Below are 17,495 nucleotides of genomic sequence, written 5' to 3'. Positions count from 1 at the left end.
TCCCGGCCCCTCTCCCTCCTCCTAGCGACGGTCAATGCTTCACTAGCCTTTGCAGAGAGTTGGCTTCCCGGGAGGAGCATTGAGCTGGGCCAGCAAGGAGGAGCTTAGACCCGGGGGCAGAATCTAGGAACCTGACTGAACATTGGTCCGGGGCCAGGATGAGGAAGAGACGGGAAAGATGTTCCGCCCTTCTGGTAAGAAGGCCCCGTGATCGGCTTCAGCCACTGGCTGTCCTACAGTCCTTGGAGCTTAAATAAAGGGACAACTGAAGCCCCAAGTGTTACAGTTCTGACATTCCAGGCTCGGAGCCCCGGGCCCGCCGACACCATGAGTTGGTCCTCGCACCCTCCGAGTGTAATCTTCTACATTCTTTCATTGCTTTCTTCAGCATGCCTGGCAGTAAGTGTGCTGTTTACAAAATGTATTTGTTTTAAACGGAAAGCTTAAAAATAAGAAAATATCTGATAAGCAAGTGAAATTTCTCTATTTTCCTCCTCTAGTATGTTGCTACCCGAGACAACTGCTGCATCTTAGATGAAAGATTTGTAAGTCGCTTTTATGTTTCTCTCTGTGTTTGAACTGGACTTGGGCAGAGGAATTTTTATTCTTTATAAGAGATTCTTTAGCAAATATCATTTGTCAGTTTAGACATTTTAAAAACATAGTCTAGGTTTTACCTATTTTTATTTATCAGGATTTTTAATCACACTATTGTTGTATTTTCAGGGTAGTTATTGCCCAACTACCTGTGGAATTGCAGATTTCCTGAATAATTACCAAACCAGTGTAGACAAAGATCTACGAACTTTGGAAGGCATCTTATATCAGGTTGAGAACAAAACATCAGAAGCCAGAGAGCTGGTCAAAGCAATCCAAATCAGCTATAACCCTGATCAACCATCAAAGCCAAGTGAGAATCTAACTGCCACTGACTGAGAGAGTCATCTACGAAGTTCTTTTGCTGTTATTTTAGTGGTTCTGTTTGCTTATGTATTTTTCTATCTCTGATCCCATATTACAGATAACATAGAGAGTGCTACCAAGAATTCCAAGAGTATGATGGAAGAAATTATGAAATATGAAACACTGATATCAACACATGAATCAACAATTCGGTAAGCATTTTTTTGTTTTAGTTCGCTTTCCAAGACTGAGCTGGGGTTTATTCAGTATGCCAAACTTTGGTAGAAGTAATCTTTTTATCTTTTTCTAGCTGTAGTATCTAACTGGTATGATGCCTGACCATCTTGAAAGGGATGGAAGTAGGTAATACGAGTTGCATTGGATTGTGATCACTTTTTAATGATCATGTGAGAGAAAGATGCTTTAGACGTCTTCAAATGCCTTGTGCCCATATTTACCAAACTGTTTGTTGTCACTCCCATTTGTCTTACAACATAAATTCAAACTGATGGGCATTTGAGTGTTGAAAATAAAATTCTTTTTATAAAAATGTCAACAAATGGGTGGTGAGGAATTTGTGAGCAGAGACATAGGAATGATCTTGGTAAATTATATTGAAAGAGCAGAAAAAAAGAACTTGCCTTAAGAGACAAGTTTGTGTGACAAACATTGAAATACCACCTGCTGTGTGGACCCTGCAATTATGTGTTGTCCTCCCTTCTCTTGAAGGCAAAACGTCTCTGTTAACAACTTCCCAGGACCTTGTAGACTTTCCGAACACTGGGTCTCAGACACAATTTTAGTTTCTTCCTCAATTTTTATCCTAAATTATTCTAAAAGTAGCAGAAGAAGTTGAGATAAATGGTGGCTGAGAAGAAGTGGCCCAGAAGGGATTTATCACCTTTTTGGTATCAGAGGGATACTATTATTATCATTATTGGCATTATGATTTGCATTATTATTGCCCATCGTTGAGACTGAAGGAGACTATAGTGCAGAAAATGTCCAAGATGCAATAGAGAAAAAAGTGGTCAAATAGTTTGTCTATCCAGAACCTCAGAGACAACAGTCTATGTGTGTAATAGCTCTCTATCATTTCGGAATATGGACAAGTAGTCCTGTGAGGAACTACAAAAGCAGCATTTCTCACTTTCCCTAGCTTTTTTCTGAAGTTGTGTAAACAGAAACATTAAGAAGAAGGGGAAAATGTCTGTTGTTTTATTTTATGTAAGATAATCCCCCAGATACTTTTCCCACGTAAGTTATAGACTGAAGTCCATAAACAGATCTTCAGTTAAATCCACAAGTGAAAAGGAATAATGCTGTAGCATGTGTGGATTTCTAAACAGAGCTTTTCCTTCCCTAAGAATCTTGTCCTAAGAATAATCAGCAGGTTGTCTTAAACAGGCTCATCACTTATGTACTTTATTATCTGTTGCTTTTTATGCAGAAACAAAAATCAGAATGATCACTTACAGTGATATGGTTTATTGGCAAGGACTTTGTTATTTTCTTTTCCAAAAAGCTTAGAATTTTAATTCACCTCAATTTATTAGTATCATTTTAAACTTTTTCCAAGAATAGAGTAATTTGTCAGGAAATAATTCTTGAGAAAATAAGGCGGTATTTTTAAAAGAATATACAACATTATTCGTCTGAAAAGAATAATCTGTTATCTTATTATTTTGCTTGTAGATTTTTGCAAGAAATATATAACTCAAATAGTCAAAAAATCGTTAACCTAAGAGATAAAGTGGTCCAGCTTGAAGCAAACTGTCAAGAGCCTTGTCAAGATACAGTGAAAATACATGATGTAACTGGGAGAGGTAAGTGAAAGGTTTCTATTGAGATTAAGTTCATCAGAGCAGATATAAAAAGTAAAGGAGAGTGTATGTATTATAATGTATACAAATACACTGGACAGTGTCTAGCCATTAAATATAAACAGTCTAATTACTTAGACTTTTCTTGAGTAGCTGAAAATTTACTTTGAAAGAAATAATGATTGAGAAATAAGAAAATACTTCTCAGGATATGAATAGTTTCTGACATGTTAAAAATTTCAAGGCTGACACAATCTTACCTGGATTTCAAACCACCATAAAAATTTCTTCTTTTTCAGATTGCCAAGATGTTGCCAATAAGGGGGCCAAAGAGAGTGGACTTTACTTTATCAGACCTCTGAAAGCTAAGCAGCAGTTCTTAGTCTACTGTGAAATTGATGGGTCTGGAAATGGATGGACTGTGTTTCAGAAGGTATTTTTCCCTCACCCTGTGTATTTAATAGACACCTAATTGTTCTGCCATATGCCAGATACTTCTCCAAGCACCTTGTAAGCATTAATTCAATGACACTCACAACTTTCCTTTGTGGTAGTTTTGGCCTGCTTATTCCTGTTTACAGAGAAGGAAACTTGGCACAAGAGGCTAAATAACTTGCCCAAGGTCACGTGACTAATAAGTAACAGAGTCAGGATATAGTCTGATTTCACTCTGTACTGAGATAGGTTCTCTACTATGCTGGCCCTGCTATAGGAGATTCATGATGGCACATGATCACAGTCTCATAGTGACAGAGGGACCTCTTGATATTTACATCAAGACCCAGGGCTGCCCATCGCCAGAAGATGGTGTCCCCCAGAGGATGCAGTCAGGCTGTTCCATGACCAGGCCCCTCTGTAGCCTTTGCCAGCCCCAGGCATCCACTGCAAATCCTCTTGCAGTCTGTTTACCTTTGACCATTGTTACAGCTAAGGCTGCAGGGGGCACTCAGAGCAAGTGAGTGATGGGAGCTTAGCTGGTAGACACAGGTTGAGCAATAAATAGGCTGACCTTTTCAACTATCAGTACAAGAATCAGCAACATCAAGCTGATGTTCTGAAGTCCTCTAGGAGTCTTTTTAAAACTACTACTAGATTACAATTTATCATGTGCCAGGCCTTCTTCTTGGGTACTTTTACATTCTCTGGTGTAATCCCTGAAACTATCCTGAGAAGTAAGCATCATTATTCCTATTTAAGAGACAGGTGAGCAAACTTAGGCAGCTAGCCCAGGGTCACTTGGTAAATGATGAAATCATAGCCTCCATATTTTGGACAAAATGGCTATGATGTTTTCCTTATGCGCACTGATAATACATTCTCTCCTTTTGCCTGTGCAATTGTGTAATTAGAGGCTTGATGGCAGTCTGGATTTCAAGAAAAACTGGATTCAATATAAAGAAGGGTTTGGACATCTGTCTCCTACTGGAAACACAGAATTTTGGCTGGGAAATGAGAAGATTCATTTGATAAGCACACAGTCTACCATCCCTTATGTATTAAGAATACAGTTGGAGGACTGGAATGGCAAAACCAGGTACTATCAAGAAGGACTTCTAACTTTTGTTGTAGAGACACCCTGGAGTATGCACTTTCTAGCTCTCAGCAGAATAATGGGGAAAACAGTCTGACAGATGTGAAGAGCACATTCAACTATGTTCCCCAGAAGTCAGTTTGGCTCTTGGGCAGTACAAGCTGCTAGGTCCCATTCAGGCAGGATCTGAGTGTTTTGGTATAATCCACTTATCCTGGAATCATACAAAACAATAGCTAATATTTCCTGAGCATTTATGTACCATAAATTGCACATGAAATGATAACTTAAATCCAAATAGCTCATGAGGCTGGAATTATTATTAATTCCATTTTACAGATTAACTTTTCCAAGCTTGCATTCATTGGATTTAAACTCAGGTAGTTCACCTCTTATAACCCACCATCTTAAGCTGCTATCCTGGATGGAAAGTAATCTAGCTTTTTCAGATTTCTCAGTGTTTAATGACTGGGAATCAAATCCAGTCAATCAAATCCAGGAGCTACCTTACAATGAAATCAGCTGCCACCTTTGGTGAGCTGGAGTTCCTTCTATGCACAGAGCTGTCTGGACACTTTAAGTGTTGTATACCTCATAGAAATTGAAAACAATATCCAGCCCTCTTGTTATGTCTATGACATGATGAAATATAGTCTGTGCCCAAATGTATATTTTCACTTTTAAAATTTTTAACCAGAAAGTATAATACCATGGTCAGTAGACCTTCTCCTATGAGAACATCCTCCATTTCCTAAGTCCTGGAGATCAGGGAAGCTCAATGTTTTCTAGAAATCTCTGTTTATGCACCAAGGCCCATTCTTCCCTGCACTCCATAGAATTCTGGCTTTCATGTACAATTATTTTCCAGGGGAGAATCTCTCTCTGACCCTACAGTTCATGTTTTGTAGGCTACACAGGAATCACTCCTTTTATGTGATGCTCAAGGAAATTCTCCTTGCCACTCCCACATTTCCTTCAGAAAGAAAAAACCCTCTAGACAGTATGAGTGGCTAGTGGAACTATAGTTGCTTTCAGCTTGCTGTATTAATTAATGGTCACTCACTTTCAGATAATTAATGTGGTTTATGAGAACTGTGTGTACATGTTACGTACTGAGATAAAAGTGGAAAATGTGAAATTAGGTTCATCTATATATCTGGGTTAGCTATTAGGATACTATAGGCAAAAAGCATTCAGGATAGCTGAAGTTTTTAGTTTTCCCTTGGATGTCCTGAAAGCTTCTAGACCCATCCTGGGTGGTGCTGATGACCTTGAGACTGTTCCCCACACCTGTTATCCCATGCCAGATTTGTGAAAAATTTTGTTCAGTGACCACATTTCAGACTTATGAAGCAAAGTTTAAAATTCCTAACAATTGTCCGATGAAAGAAGGAACTTCTGAGATGACTTATAAGGCTCAGGGTTTAAGATCTCTATTCCTTCTTTGTAGCACTGCAGATTATGCTTCATTCAAGGTGACAGGTGAAAATGACAAATACCGCCTGACATATGCTTACTTCATTGGTGGAGATGCTGGAGATGCATTTGATGGCTATGATTTTGGCGATGATTCTAGTGACAAGTTTTTCACATCCCATAATGGCATGCAGTTCAGTACTTGGGACAGTGACAATGATAAGTATGATGGCAACTGTGCTGAACAGGATGGATCTGGTTGGTGGATGAACAAATGTCACGCTGGCCACCTCAATGGAGTTTATTATCAAGGTATGGCTTTCTTTCTTAATACATGAATTTGTGTATAATCTATATTTTTATAAAAGTAAATATAAGGAAGAAATAATTAGTAAAGATATTGGGAGCTTGCTATATAGTTCTTTATTTTAAGCCAGAATTGGATAATTCTAGCTTATACCTGAAAGTAGCCCCTCTATAGGAAATCCACCTGCTGCAAACTATGCAGTGATATTCATGATGCTTCCATCAAGGTTGATACTTTGGGTTATGGTGTCTCTTCTAGTCTTACCCTATATATTATCTGGATGGACTAACATTGCCATGTCTATGCTGTTAACACAGTAGCCTGGCTCAGCTTCCCATGAGCTGTGTGTCAAATGGAATCAGTGAACAGTGTCTAGAGGAATTAAGTGAAAGGCAGGGATATATTGGAGAGTCTACAGGTCCGTGAAAGTTGGAAAAGAATCCAGCCTGAGGAGTGTAGATGCTTATTTTACCACAGGGGGAGGGCAAGCTATAGTTTGCCCTAAGGCTGGAGTAGTTCTGAGCACTGGTTTTACTTACTGACAAACTATTGGAATACCCCAACAGGTATGCATGGGGAAGTCCTCACCCAAGAAAATGGCAGTCTTACCTTCTCAGGGCACTGTCCTAGCCAAGAGGTGACTTGGAATCCTGTCTTAAATGACTTAATGACTTAAAACTACATACCTTTACCTTTCGGTTTTCACAATATGTTTTTGAAACCTAACTTATCTTTGCACCAACAAACCATGTAATTAGAAAAAATTCTCAAGGAAGGTGCCCAGGCAAGAATACTGGAGTGGGTTGCTATGCCCTCCTCCAGGGGATCTTCCTGATGCAGAGATCAAACCCAAATCTCTTAAGTCTTCTGCATTGGCAGGCGGGATCTTTACCACTGTGTCACCTGGGAAGCCCAATATTTTCCAGTAAAATTGTGATTTCAGATGACCTGAATCCAACCGATGAGGAATTATGACTGCCATTCTAACCTGTTTTCAGGAAGAGGGTCCATAATAGCAGAAACTAGCATGACTTAGCTTAGGGAGAGAGACCAATTGGGGAAATGCGGGGCTCTAGCCCTGTTAGCAGTGAATACATTTAACTTATGAGTGTGGCCAGAAAACACAATACAGATGTAAAGTTTGTTTAATAATAAGTTTATGTCAATTGTAAATCAAGAATTTGAGTCTCTATGGGTGTTTTCAGTTAGTATATAGCACTATAAATCTGATGTAATTGACAGTGGACTTCATAACAGACAGCTCTTTATGGACTTTCTTCGGGGAGGAGATTCGGGAGTGGTGATACGCAGATCTATGCTTTGTTTCAGGTGGCACTTACTCAAAAACATCTACTCCTAATGGTTATGATAATGGCATTATTTGGGCCACATGGAAATCCCGGTGGTATTCCATGAAGAAAACCACCATGAAGATAATCCCACTTAACAGACTTGCCATCGGAGAAGGACAGCAGCACCAACTGGGGGGAGCCAAACAGGTCGGAGTAGAACATCACGTTGAAATAGAATATGACTAAGTCATTTTGCCCTGAGCTGTTCATTCTGTTAACACACAAAGTTTCAGAAACTTTCCTGAAATTTTCTTCTCGTTTTCTCTTACCGTATTTATTAATTTTAAGTCTTTCTTTAAGGATATTTAGCTCTGAATGGCAATTAAAACTCACTTTGGACTGTATTCCCAAGTTACTAAACACAGAGTTATTATAAATTTGTCTATTTGATGAGATAATATTTTAGCTTATTTCCTAAATATATAATAAATTCATTGTGATATTTTGCGTTTTTTTCATATTTTGCATTTTAATGACCACACATCATTGGGTCTTGGTGATTTTTTAAATTATTTTAAAAATAGTTTGGTATATACTAATATAACAGGAGCAGACTTTAGGAATTCAAATGCCTAGGTATTTCATTACCTCTCAATCATTCCTATTTAATTATTCTTTTTTAACGGAGATAATTATATCTTTTTAATGTATTTTTTGTTTTGATCATAGGCTGGAGACGTATAAAAGACCATTTCAAAAGTGATTTACTTTTTTAAAGAACTTTATCTGAAAAGAAAAAGATAATATTTTTCCTATGGGACAATGGACTTGCAAAGCCTCACTTCACTTTAAAAGTAAAAAGAACCCATGTTGAAAACTCCACTAACAGTTTTATGCCGGTGATAATTTATCTACATACCATTTCAATAAATATTTTGTTTCCTAAGACTAGATATGTGGTACCTTTTATTGACCATTAAAAACCATCACTTTCCTTCAATTTAATACAGTTAGGCAATCATCAGTAGTTGCTTAGTCCTCACTTTTTGCTAAACATTACCTGGCTCTTAAGACTTCCCTGGTGGCTCAGACAGTAAAGCGTTTGTCTACAATGTGGCAGACCTGGGTTCGATCCCTGGGTCGGTGAGTTCCCTGGAGAAGGAAATGGCAACCCACTCCAGTACTCTTGCCTAGAAAATCCCATGGACGGAGGAGCCTGGTGTCCATGGGGTTGCAAAGAGTCGGACACGACTGAGCGACTTCACTTTCACTTTGGGGAATTACAAAGGAAATAGAAATCATGGCTTTTGCCCTCCAGGGTTTATAAGACAAATACAGAAAAATACATAACCCCAAATGACAAAGTTTGATATAAAAACATAAACACAAGTCACAATCACACAACAGTTTATGGTACCTGAAGTGCAGCTGGAGAAAAGGCTGTCTGGGGATTCTCTCAGCAAAGCCCTTGAGCTCCAGGCTCCTGTGGCCATATGTGGGCCCTCAGAGAGAACTGCAACTCAGAGCAGAGAGCTCCAGGGAGCAATCTGCGCAGCCCCTCACTGCTGAACAAGTTGAGTGGAATGAAGCCATTATTGCAATAGCCAGAGATCAAGAATCTCCAGTTTCTGTAAGGAATAGCTGTGTCTACATAAGCTGGTATAAGGTTGACTATGAAAAGTGACTGATTTTAGGCAGGGGAAGATCTGGTTGTTCTGAAGTCCTGAGGATTGACTTTGGATTGCCTTCCCTTTCACAATTTCTTTCCTAATTCTCTCACTTCTTTGTTTTCATGAATCCTGATTTTAAAAGCATCCTATTGAAGAGATAAACAGTAAGTCAACTTATAGGTATACAATCAAATACTTGGGAGACTTTGGAGAAATAGTAACAAGATTCATTGTCTGTAGCCCTCATTCATGTATGCATGAAGCATTCTTTCAACTATTTATTGACTGCCTTCATTGTACTAGCCCCCGTGCTGGCCATAGTAGCACCCTCCTTTCTCCCAATACCGTTCTATTCCATCTAGTTCTCAAGTTCCAGAAACAAGGAGTAAGTCTTCCTTATTCCTCCCTCCCTACATCATCAAGTCTGTCAAATCTACCTTCTGCATATTTACTATATTCATTTCCTTCTCTATACTCACTGCCAGCATTCTAGTTGGGAAACGTATCTCTTGCCAGGATAATGACAATTGCCTCCTTCTTGTATTCAACATGCTCCCAACCTTACCTGTTTCCAGCTCATCATGCTCTAAACCACCTCTAAATGCAGAATGCATACAATCTACCCTTGAGAATATTAAAATCCTTTGGGTGAGCTATTTGATTATAAAACAGTTATGTGAACATAAATAAGTGTTAGTATAACAATATCACTCCAGTGATTTATCTGAAGAAAATTATTTTTGAAAAAGAAAATAGCTCTATGCAGAAATGTAAATAATTATTTAAATACTAAATAAATACTTAATAGCAGTGGGAAATTTAGAAAATATTAACATTGGAAAAATGAACAAGCAAGGTGATTTATTAGTACAATGATTGGAATGAATACAATGTTTCATAAGTATAATATCTCTGTATCAACCTAGAAGCATTTACTAAATAATATGCTTTAACATGAAAAGCAACTTTACAATGAGAAGTATGTAAAAGTACATATGCATAAACATCTTGAGTAGAATGTAGTCTCGACATACATGCATTATTTGTATATATTTGTTCTCCTCCAACTGATCTATAAAATTTAATAAAATACTAAACAAAATAAATATAAACAAGTCCAAAAGTTTCTGATTTTCTCATGATCACTTTTCCAATGCTTCTCCTAAAATATCAATTATAACATTTTTTCATAAACATTTGGAGCCCCTGTTTTTGGAGTGTCCAGAGTACATACATGGTCTGCATGTTGGGTAATTCAGGGTTGATTGATGGGAAGGGGCTTCTGACTTTCTTCTATACCTCTTCACAGGCTTCCATGATCGCTCAGATGGTAAAGTGTCTGCCTACAATGCAGGACACCCAGGTTTGATCCCTCGGTCAGGAAGATTCCCCTGGAGAAGGAAATGGCAACCCACTCCAGTATTCTTGCCTGGAGATTCTCATGGATGGAGGAGCCTGGTGGGCTACAGTCAGTGGGTTTGTAAAGAGTCAGACACGACGGAGCAACTTCACTTTATACCTCTTCACTGTTTGTCCTGTTATTTGCTGTGCTTAGTGTCCAACTCTTTGCGACTCCATGGACTATAGCCCACCAGGCTCCTCTACCCATGGGGATCCTCCAGGCAAGAATACTGGAGTGAGTTGCCATGCCCTCCTCCAGGGGGTCTTACCAGCCCAGGAATGGAGCCCAGGTCTTTACAAACAAAATATTGTTAGTTTTGTTTACCAGGTGGCTCAGTGGTAAAGAATCTACTTGCCAATGCAGAAACCACAGGAGATGGAGGTTTGATCCTTGGGTTGGGAAGATCCACTGGAGGAGAGAATTGGCAAGCCACTCCAGGATTCTTGCCTGGAGAATCCCCATGGACAGAGGAGTCTTGTGGGCTACAGTCCATGGGGTCACAAAGAGCTGGACAGATTGAGTAACTGAGAAAAACCACAAATTATCAATAGTTCTGTAGCTAATTTAAAATTTAATTAGATAGAGATAAACAGATGAATTTCAAAATTTTCCTTGTCTGGTTATTAATATTCAGTGGTGAACACTGAAGTGTTCAGTCGCTCAGTCGTGTTCAACTCTTTGAGACCCCATGGACTGCAGTGGGCTTCCCTGTCCATCACCAACTCATGAAGCTTGCTCAAACTCATAGCTTAAGAAATAAAACAAGAGATATAATTACAGACTCAATTGGATTCAGTTCAGTTCAGTCACTCAGTGGTGTCTGACTCTTTGTGACTCCATGAATCACAGCATGCCAGGCCTCCCTGTCCATCACCAACTCTCAGAGTTAATCCAAACCCACGTCCATCGAGTCGGTGATACCATCCAGCCATCTCATCCTCTGTCGTCCCCTTCTACTCCTGCCCCCAATCCCTCCCAGCATCAGGGTCTTTTCCAATGAGTCAACTCTTCGCATGAGGTGGCCAAAGTATTGGAGTTTCAGCTTCAGCATCAGTCCTTCCAATGAACACCCAGGACTGGTCTCCTTTAGGATGGACTGGTTGGATCTCCTTGCAGTCCAAGGGACTCTCAAGAATCTTCTCCAACACCACAGTTCAAAAGCATCAATTCTTCGGTGCTCAGCTTTCTTCACAGTCCAACTCTCACATCCATACATGACCACTGGAAAAACCATAGCCTTGACTAGACGCACCTTTGTTGGCAAAGTAATGTCTCTGCTTTTGAATATGCTATCTAGGTTGGTCATAACTTTCCTTCCAAGGAGTAAGCGTCTTTTAATTTCATGGCTGCAGTCACCATCTGCAGTGATTTTGGAGCCCAGAAAAGTCTGACACTGTTTCCACTGTTTCCCCATCTATTTCCCATGAAGGGATGGGACCGGATGCCATGATCTTCGTTTTCTGAATGTTGAGCTTTAAGCCAACTTTTTCACTCTCCACTTTCACTTTCATCAAGAAGCTTTTCAGTTCCTCTTCACTTTCTGCCATAAGGGTGGTGTCATCTGCATATCTGAGGTTATTGATATTTCTCCCGGCAATATTGATTCCAGCTTGTGTTTCTTCCAGTCCAGCGTTTCTCATGATGTACTCTGCATATAAGTTAAATAAGCAGGGTGACAATATACAGCCTTGACGAACTTCTTTTCCTATTTGGAACCAGTCTGTTGTTCCATGTCCAGTTCTAACTGTTGCTTCCTGACCTGCATACAAATTTCTCAAGAGGCAGATCAGGTGGTCTGGTATTCCCATCTCTTTCAGAATTTTCCACAGTTTATTGTGATCCACACAGTCAAAGGTTTTGGCATAGTCAATAAAGCAGAAATAGATGCTTTTCTGGAACTCTTTTGCTTTTTCCATGATCCAGCGGATGTTGGCAATTTGATCTCTGGTTCCTCTGCCTTTTCTAAAACCAGCTTGAACATCAGGAAGTTCACGGTTCACATATTGCTGAAGCCTGGCTTGGAGAATTTTGAGCATTACTTTACTAGCATGTGAGATGAGTGCAATTGTGTGGTATTTTGAGCACTCTTTGGCATTGCCTTTCTTTGGGATTGGAATGAAAACTGACCTTTTCCAGTCCTGTGGCCACTGCTGAGTTTTCCAAATGTGCTGACATATTGAGTGCAGCACTTTCACAGCATCATCTTTCAGGATTTGGAATAGCTCAATTGGAATTCCATCACCTCCACTAGCTTTGTTCGTAGTGATGCTTTCTAAGGCCCACTTGACTTCACATTCCAGGATGTCTGGCTCTAGGTCAGTGATCACACCATCGTGATTATCTGGGAAAATATAAGCTAAGGATAAAGAGACCTAGAGTGTGGGAAAGACTATTTCATATACCTTTTCAGTGTGTGTGTGTGTGTGTGTGTGTGTCCCAGAGGCAGAAATTGAGTTGTGCTCAGTTGCTCAGTCATGTTTGGACTCTGCGATGCCATGGACTGCAACCCCACCAGGCTTCTTTGTCCATGGACTTTTCCAGGCAAAACTACACTGGAGTGGGTTGCCATTTCCTCCTTCAGGGGATCTTCCCAACCCAGGGATGGAACCCTCATTGGTAGGCAGATTCTTTACCACTGCACCATCTGGGCACCCCGAAGTTGAATTAGTCATACTTCTAGCACACCATTCACACACATCTGTGTCAGGTCACTCTGATTTATTGAGTCTCTTTCATTCAAATCTCCTTTTCTTCTCTTTACTCCTTATAATAAACAACCATTGTAACAGACTTGATGTGTTTCTTTATTTGTACATATCCTTTTGTGCTATGCATTTTTAAATTGTATAAATGGCATCACGCTGTAAATCAGTGTGACTTAGAATGCTGATCCCCCGATTTTTTGTTACAAGTGAGCATTATGATAAGCAAAAAAAATAAGAATTAGTGTAGAAACATTTTTCCTATATTTTGTATGTGATGATTATATTTATTCAAATGTAATTATATGCCTTTGGAATCTAATAATAAAAAAATTGACCTATATTTTGTATATCCTTGCTTTTTTACACTTTGTTTTACTAATAATTATTTTTATTGCATTTTATGGTCTAATAGGCCTGTGACTCATTAGAAATTTAATGAAGCTGGTCCTTTACCACAAACAATTTGACAAGCACTACTAAGGTCTTTATCGTGCTTACTACTTTTTCCATTCAGCATTGTTAAGCTCTACCTACAATCTGAGTATTTGGTAACTTCCCTTAATCTCCTTTCAATTCCAAGTCTTTCAAAGTGAATATTATTTGGCCCCAAAGCTTGTGCTTTTTAAAACTGTATTTTTAATTAATATCTAAGTTCATTTCATTATGATCAAAGAACGTAATTTTGATGATCTTATTCTTGAGACAGTGTTCACAAATTACTTTGGGACACAGGAATTATCAGACAAGTAATGGTCCCATGTACCTAAATCATAACCACTCTTCAATAATGATCTGCTTTCAAGAAGAGCATTAATATTTTTCCTTTAATAAGGAAAATGAACTAAAGATAGATAATGATTAGCCTTGTAAACACAAGTTTTGGCCCAAATGGCTAATCTTGAGCACTCAGAGTACGGTTGACTGATGGCTTGTACAGCATGCCTCTGTAGCAGGTTTGAAAGTCTTTGGGGAAGGCTGGATGGTGAAATTTCAAGTTCTTGTTAATCTCAGTTTCACTGGGAAATATTTGAAAGCTCAAGTAGATAAATTCAGATCATGACATTTAATCAGGTCTACAACTGGCTCAAAACTGTCTTTTCCAAATCCCAAATCCAGTATTCTTGGCCCTCTGTCCCATTTCCCAAGTCCTTATCTAGGTTTGCTTCTGCTGGTAACTTAAAAGCATGAAGTAAGCCAAGGTAGATGGGAACCCTCCCTGAATAAATCTGAATGTTGACCCTTCTTAAATAAACAGAGTAGGGCAGATTCTACTCTGCAATGAATGTGACCTCTTTCAAATCCCCAGGGATAACTAGTTAAAGTGTGACTTAGAAAAAAAAATGACCTAACATTTAAGTGACCTTGTACTGGAAATGTTCTCCTTCCTAATTTGTTCTTTTTATACCACAAAGCTATGGGAAGGGTCAAATGAGATCGTATATGAAACTGCTCCAGACACAAAGACAAAATTGAATTGCTTTGTGCTGTTAAGACTGGTATTGTTGCATGAGATTTGAATCTAATGTTGGTTAAGTTTGGAAACAATTTTAAAACTTTAATTTTTTGACCCATATATTTTAATAAATTTTAAATTTCCAAATTATTTTTTATTTTCAGAAAAGAAGATACTACAGAGAGTCCCTATCTCTATCACCCAGTTCCTTTAACATTAAACATCTGATATCACCAAAGCTCGTTTGTCAAAATTTAAGAAACCAATCCTAGTAGTTACTCTTACCTAACTTCCATGCTTTATTCAGATTTCATCAGTTTTTACACTAATGCCCTTTCTTCTGTTCCAGGGTCTGATCTGGGATATACTACATTCAGTTGTCGTATCTCCTTAGTCAGTTTTGGTAACCATTTCTTAGTCTTTCCCTGTTGTTCATGAACTTGACTGTTTAGAGAGATACATCGTGGTACACTTGTCAATTTGGGTTTCAATGCTTCATACTTTTTTTTGTTGACTTTTGTTTACACAAAATTTTACCCAAATGCCTTCTTCTTTTTTTTTTTTTACTATAAAATTGTCCATTAAAAATAGGTTTCAAGAAGAATCACGGAGAAGTAAATCAGTCTAAATAATAAAATTACACCATAATTTTCATAAATTCCTTGCTATGGAAAGTCCAAATACCTTACAGATACTCTTTTCCCAGATCTCAATACATGACTATTAAATAAATACCAACTGATAGATCATGTTTGCTAAATTTAATAGAAGAACCACAGTGACATCAGAGAAGTGTGCCAAATTAAATGAATTTAAGCTGTATGATGTTGAGATGAATTCATGTTGTTGATATTAACACATCACTTGATTATTCACCTGCATAATGGTTTTACTTTTCAAAAATACCATTTATACTTTAATACACAGTCAACAAAAAGTGATATATCCAGCAAAATTTAGCTAAGCACATTGTAAGTAAAATTGATTAATCTTGAAAAATGAATTATTTAGTTGATAATATAGTTAAAAGGGCTTCCCTGGTGGCTTAGTTGGTAAAGCATCCACCTGCAATGCAGGAGACTGCTTGCAATTCAGGAAACCTGGGTTCAAAACCAAAGGAAATGAAACACTGGCAACATTTAAGGGACCTCACTTTTCCCTCTCTCTCTCTCACACACACTCCTCAAGCATACATATCACACACACATACAATGACTTAGTGGAAACTTGATTAAAAGTACTTAAGTAAAAGACCATGAAAATCATGCATAAGGACAAAAAAATAAAATGATTATTTTATGATTGGAACATTATGAAATTTAGTTCCAAAAATGCTAAAAAATATTCAATTAAATGGCTATTAATCTGGGGATAGTTTAATTTAAAGAACAAAGTAGGTTTCTTTCATGAATAAAGAGATTAAAGAGAAACACACTGTGATGGGATCAGGAATGATCAAGAACTCTTTTTTTCCATCCTCACTTTCATAAGTGTAGCTCAGAATCATTTCTGTGTATTTAAGGAAATTCTCATCTTCTTTCTACAGCTGTAACTTTCAGGAAAACCATCTGCAATCAGAGTATTGATGAGTTCTGAAAGGAAAAAGCCCATTAGTCACTTTCAGATAGATCATCATACTAATCTATTCACCTTTCACATTAAGCAGATTGGTTAAAAACAAGCTTTTGCAATTTTGCTTGGAATTCAGGAAAACAAGGAGAGAAAATAAGATACACAAAGCTAAGTAGCCTTGCCAACGTTTTCCAGTAAATCCTTTACAGATCAGTCACTGCTGTCAAAACCTGAGGCAAAAAACAAAAAGAATAAAACCTGAGCCAGAGGTGCCAAAAGAGTAGTTTAAGTGCCAGGGTCTCTTGTATTTTTGTAATTCAAACATTTCAAAATATAGAAATTAATTGTGCTACTTTCCAGTTATGCACTAAATACTATTTTAACAAATTATTTCCTGTCAAAGTACCATTATGTTCTTGTTATTAGGAGACTAATAAATATACACATTCATACAAGTTTTTATGCTAAAAGATGTAACTACTATTTTTTAAGAGGTATCTTTCATTTTTAGACATGAATCAAATCTGATATTTTAAGGAATATTTTATAAAAAGCATATGACAGAAAGTCATGCAGAAACACTATTTCAATCTCTGTGTTCTAAAAGTACTTTGAACTTACCTCATGGGATTTTTTCCATTGTTTTGTATCAGATTAAACCTACTGAAATTGAGACATTAATCATTCTGATCTACAAAAATGGCCATTTTATATGGTTTAACTTCTTAGCTGCACATGTATCTATTTGTTCCCCAACTGCAAGCAACCTGAATGTACATGACTATACATTATTTGCCTTTCTATCTCAAGAATATAGCATGCAGGACAGACAAATAGCAGATATACAATAAATGTTTATTATTCTCAAACGAATAAATGAACTGATCTCAGAATTTAATACATTTAAAATAAATTGGTGAAGGAAGGTATAGCCTCCTTTCTGGGATGTAGCCCCAATAAGGACAAATACCCCATTCAAAAGAAAGCAGAGGGTTGCTTTATTTTGCTTCATTTGTATTTTAAAGTTATGCTTCTACAAGGACAAATAGATGACTGGCTATGTATTTTACCCTCCTATATAAATTTTAATGTGTGGATATAGTTTAAAAGTGAAACATAATTACAGTTATAGAATTTCTACTCTTTTTACATACATTATATATCATACAAATAGGAACTATTGTAGTCCTGCCAGGTGTGATGGCATAACATATATGTGAATTCTGTATTTAGATACTTATAATTTGTGGAAAATTATATTAATGAAGGAAATACTTATCTCATTAGAGCTAAAGAAAATAGACTATAGTAATCTGTTGGGGAAATGCAATACAGAGTGGTTTTGGCTTAAGAAATTGGAAAATTCTCAATTTTTTCCCCGTTTTTACTCCTGTAAAGATATCCTTATTGTCATATGATTT

At 37.7% G+C, this 17,495-nt stretch overlaps 1 protein-coding gene across 2 annotated transcripts; it reads left to right on the top strand.

Moving 5' to 3' along the window:
• Window positions 1-265: 265 nt before the first annotated feature.
• On the top strand, window positions 266-8,193 carry FGG (fibrinogen gamma chain). Of its 2 annotated transcripts, XM_005901385.3 has the most exons (10): window positions 266-399; window positions 501-545; window positions 727-910; window positions 1,022-1,115; window positions 2,599-2,729; window positions 3,026-3,159; window positions 4,076-4,260; window positions 5,708-5,985; window positions 7,310-7,479; window positions 8,002-8,193. In XM_005901385.3, the coding sequence occupies exons 1-10, from the start codon at window positions 328-330 to the stop codon at window positions 8,014-8,016; spliced, it is 1,308 nt and encodes a 435-aa protein (XP_005901447.1). In that variant the 5' UTR covers window positions 266-327; the 3' UTR covers window positions 8,017-8,193. The 2 variants fall into 2 exon arrangements, with proteins under 2 accessions (XP_005901447.1, XP_005901446.1); XM_005901384.3 differs by lacking the exon at window positions 8,002-8,193 and having other exon boundaries at window positions 7,310-7,753.
• Window positions 8,194-17,495: the final 9,302 nt, after the last annotated feature.

Source organism: Bos mutus, chromosome 17, assembly GCF_027580195.1.
Source record: "Bos mutus isolate GX-2022 chromosome 17, NWIPB_WYAK_1.1, whole genome shotgun sequence".
Lineage (NCBI taxonomy): Eukaryota > Metazoa > Chordata > Mammalia > Artiodactyla > Bovidae > Bos > Bos mutus.
This window is presented reverse-complemented; position numbering and strand designations above follow the sequence as displayed.